Below are 2,711 nucleotides of genomic sequence, written 5' to 3'. Positions count from 1 at the left end.
TAGGGAAAATGAAAGTTGTAGGACACAGGACAAACAATCAGATCATCATATAAAGGATGTGAGAAAGGACTGAGAGAAAAACTACTCTGGCAATACACCCCATTCTGTCTTCCTAGATGAAGAGCTTTGTGAAGGGGCAGGACTGTGTGTAAGAAAAGCTGCAGTGCAGAGCTTGGAAATCCTGGAAATCTCTCAGGTTCCCTGTAAGAAAACAGCCCTGATACTATCTTCCCAACTCCAAAATCTTGGGAACACACACTGTGTGGACACAGAGACTAAGTTTTTGCACCTTTTCCTGTTTTCTAAAGAAGGACAAGTATTTTCTTGTGGATGCAGGAACTTGTGCAAAATTAAGTCAAGGCTCCTGCTTCTGAACATCCCACTCAGCTGCTCAAGCACGATGCTATTTCTGCCCTTTTACCCCAAAGTGGACAAAAGTGTTTATTAAACCAAGACACAGAAGCTTGTCCTTTTCCACGGATTAAGCCAAACTAAGCCAAACATATGTGCCCATATGACAGCAACGATCAGACGGGGACATACAGCTAATCCCAGCAGGGAGAAGAGCATTGCATTTCTCATCAGAAGCCAGGTCCCACTGTATCAACATGACCACAGGGCACCCTGATTCACTCACCATTTTGTACATTTTGAACTGGGAGTTGGATTTGGGGCTGAACAGTTTATCGGAGCCAGAAGAGACAAATTGTTTAACCATGTAGGTGAGTAGGAGGAAGTCATTGAAAAGGAAGCCGTACAGCTCCTTATTGCTCTTGGCCTTGTACAGCTTGCCACTGTGCAGGAGTTTCCGTGGTCCCAAGCAGTTTGTGAGAGAGTTGAAGACTGGTTGCTAGGAGAGACAAAAGCCATTAGTAGCAGCAAGTTAATGCAGGCATCAGTTCCTGCTCCTCTTCACAGTGGAGATTGCTCAAGCTGCTCAAAATCTTCTTCTGTTTTGTTTAATGAATTTAGTTACAAATGAAGAGAAGGGAAACTAGTTTATGATCTACCATGGCATCAGCACTACTTCCAGCTTAAAGTAGATTTAAGCCTTACTACCAACATACACATGGGTCTGACTGGATGAGGGCATTTATCTCATGGCCACTTTTCTGTTGTCCAGAAGCTGTGTTTAAGAAGAGCCTGCAGAGTCTGCAATCAGGTCACCTTTTACAAGTGTAAAATTAGGTGATGGAACTAGGACAGACCTTCTGGGCCTGTCTAGCCCTGGTTCCTGACACAGCCAGTGGAGAACTGTCACAACACCTCATTTTGAAGGCTGTCCTGAAAGGTACAGAAGCCTGAACGCCACATACCTTTGAGGATCTGGCAGTAAGGACTTCTGTGCCCTTTCTGCATGAAGGGAAACCCTGGGAAACACACACTAGTGAAATTCCAGGTAGTAACGCCTGACTTAGCCTAGCAGCAGCACGAATAAAGCTTTAGAGATGAGAGTTATTTCTGTTCATTTAACCGTTTAAATGATATCAGTTTTAAGCTGATAAATAGAGATTTCTCCACTGCCAAAATAATGCAAAAACAAGGGCTCATTACATTATGGCTGTGAGCAGAATTTAATAAAAGCTTCTCTGCCAAAAGCTCAGCAGAAGATCGTGTTCCAATAACGGATAGGAGCAAGGACCCCCAACTCCCCCCCGGCCTTTCTGAAATGGCTCAGAAAAGACTCTGCCTTACAGCAAATCAGTGCGGCTACCTCAGCAAGACCTTCGCACTGGACGTGGGACTGTATCCATTCCAGCCTGTCCGAGTTCTCTTTCTCACGCACCCCTTCGTTAACTTGAGAGCACAGCTCCTCTGCACGCTCCAAGGCAAGCTTGAGGCTACTGTGATCAGGGTGATTTTCTGGAGTGTTCTCTAGAATCTGGTATGGATCAAAAAGAGGAGAAGCCAAGATCAAAACAGAGGCAAGCACAGGTACTACTCCTCCACACTCTCAGAGAAATCCCCATAAAAGGGACAAGGGTTTTTTTCCTTTTGCTATCGAGCTAAAACTCAAAAGCATTTACCTACAAAAGCTCTCTTAGGGTACTCACACTCTTTATGAGCAGAGGGTAGCGGGTTATTCTTTGCATAGGCTTCAGGAGGAAACTGGAGAGGGGCATTCCTTTGCAGCGAGGGTCCAAGGCAAGTTTCTATGGTGCAATGCAGAGATTTAACAGAGACATCACATTACTCATCAAGAAACAGTTGCCTCACTGCACTGAAAACTGTCTGGTCAGCCTAATTTTTCCACACATTCCAAGAAATCTAGATTTTTCAGTAAGGAAACAATAGTTGTATCTAGAACAAACAGGAAAGCTGGCACTGCCATTGTACTCAGATGCCTGGCCAGCATAAGCTGTAGGATCATTGTTCATGCGTAATTCTGACATTCAAAACCGTTCCAGCTTTTATTTTGACATTACAGGCTCCACTCAGGTTGAAAAAAAACCCCAAAGCAATGAAAGAAACAAACACTCGATGTCAACAGTTGTGGCATTTCTCCTTTCACGGCCTCAAAGCCACGGCATCAGCTTCAGTATGGCAGCAATTCCTTATTTATCCCTGCAGCGTGCCTGCCTGCGACGCTCACAGCACACCTCTGGCCCCGGCTTCACCCCCACTGTTCAGACACACTGCATGCCCCACTGAATTACAAGCGTATTCAAAACAACAGCTTTTTTATTTCAACTCCACAGACTCTTACCCCT

At 44.9% G+C, this 2,711-nt stretch overlaps 1 protein-coding gene across 1 annotated transcript in view; it reads right to left on the bottom strand.

The window, feature by feature from the left end:
• Positions 1 to 2,711, bottom strand: part of ITSN2 (intersectin 2) — a gene marked incomplete at its 5' end in the record, with an annotated part of 53,089 nt that overhangs the window by 3,089 nt on the left and 47,289 nt on the right. The window contains 3 exons of the mRNA XM_010289905.1: positions 638 to 850; positions 1,715 to 1,882; positions 2,055 to 2,153. Coding sequence (XP_010288207.1) covers positions 638 to 850; positions 1,715 to 1,882; positions 2,055 to 2,153 — 480 coding nt within the window. The remainder of the gene's footprint in view (positions 1 to 637; positions 851 to 1,714; positions 1,883 to 2,054; positions 2,154 to 2,711) is intronic.

This window comes from Phaethon lepturus, unplaced genomic scaffold (genome assembly GCF_000687285.1).
Source record: "Phaethon lepturus isolate BGI_N335 unplaced genomic scaffold, ASM68728v1 scaffold8486, whole genome shotgun sequence".
NCBI classification, from domain to species: domain Eukaryota; kingdom Metazoa; phylum Chordata; class Aves; order Phaethontiformes; family Phaethontidae; genus Phaethon; species Phaethon lepturus.
The sequence above is the reverse complement of the archived record's forward strand: the minus strand, read 5'-3'. Positions and strand labels throughout refer to the sequence as shown.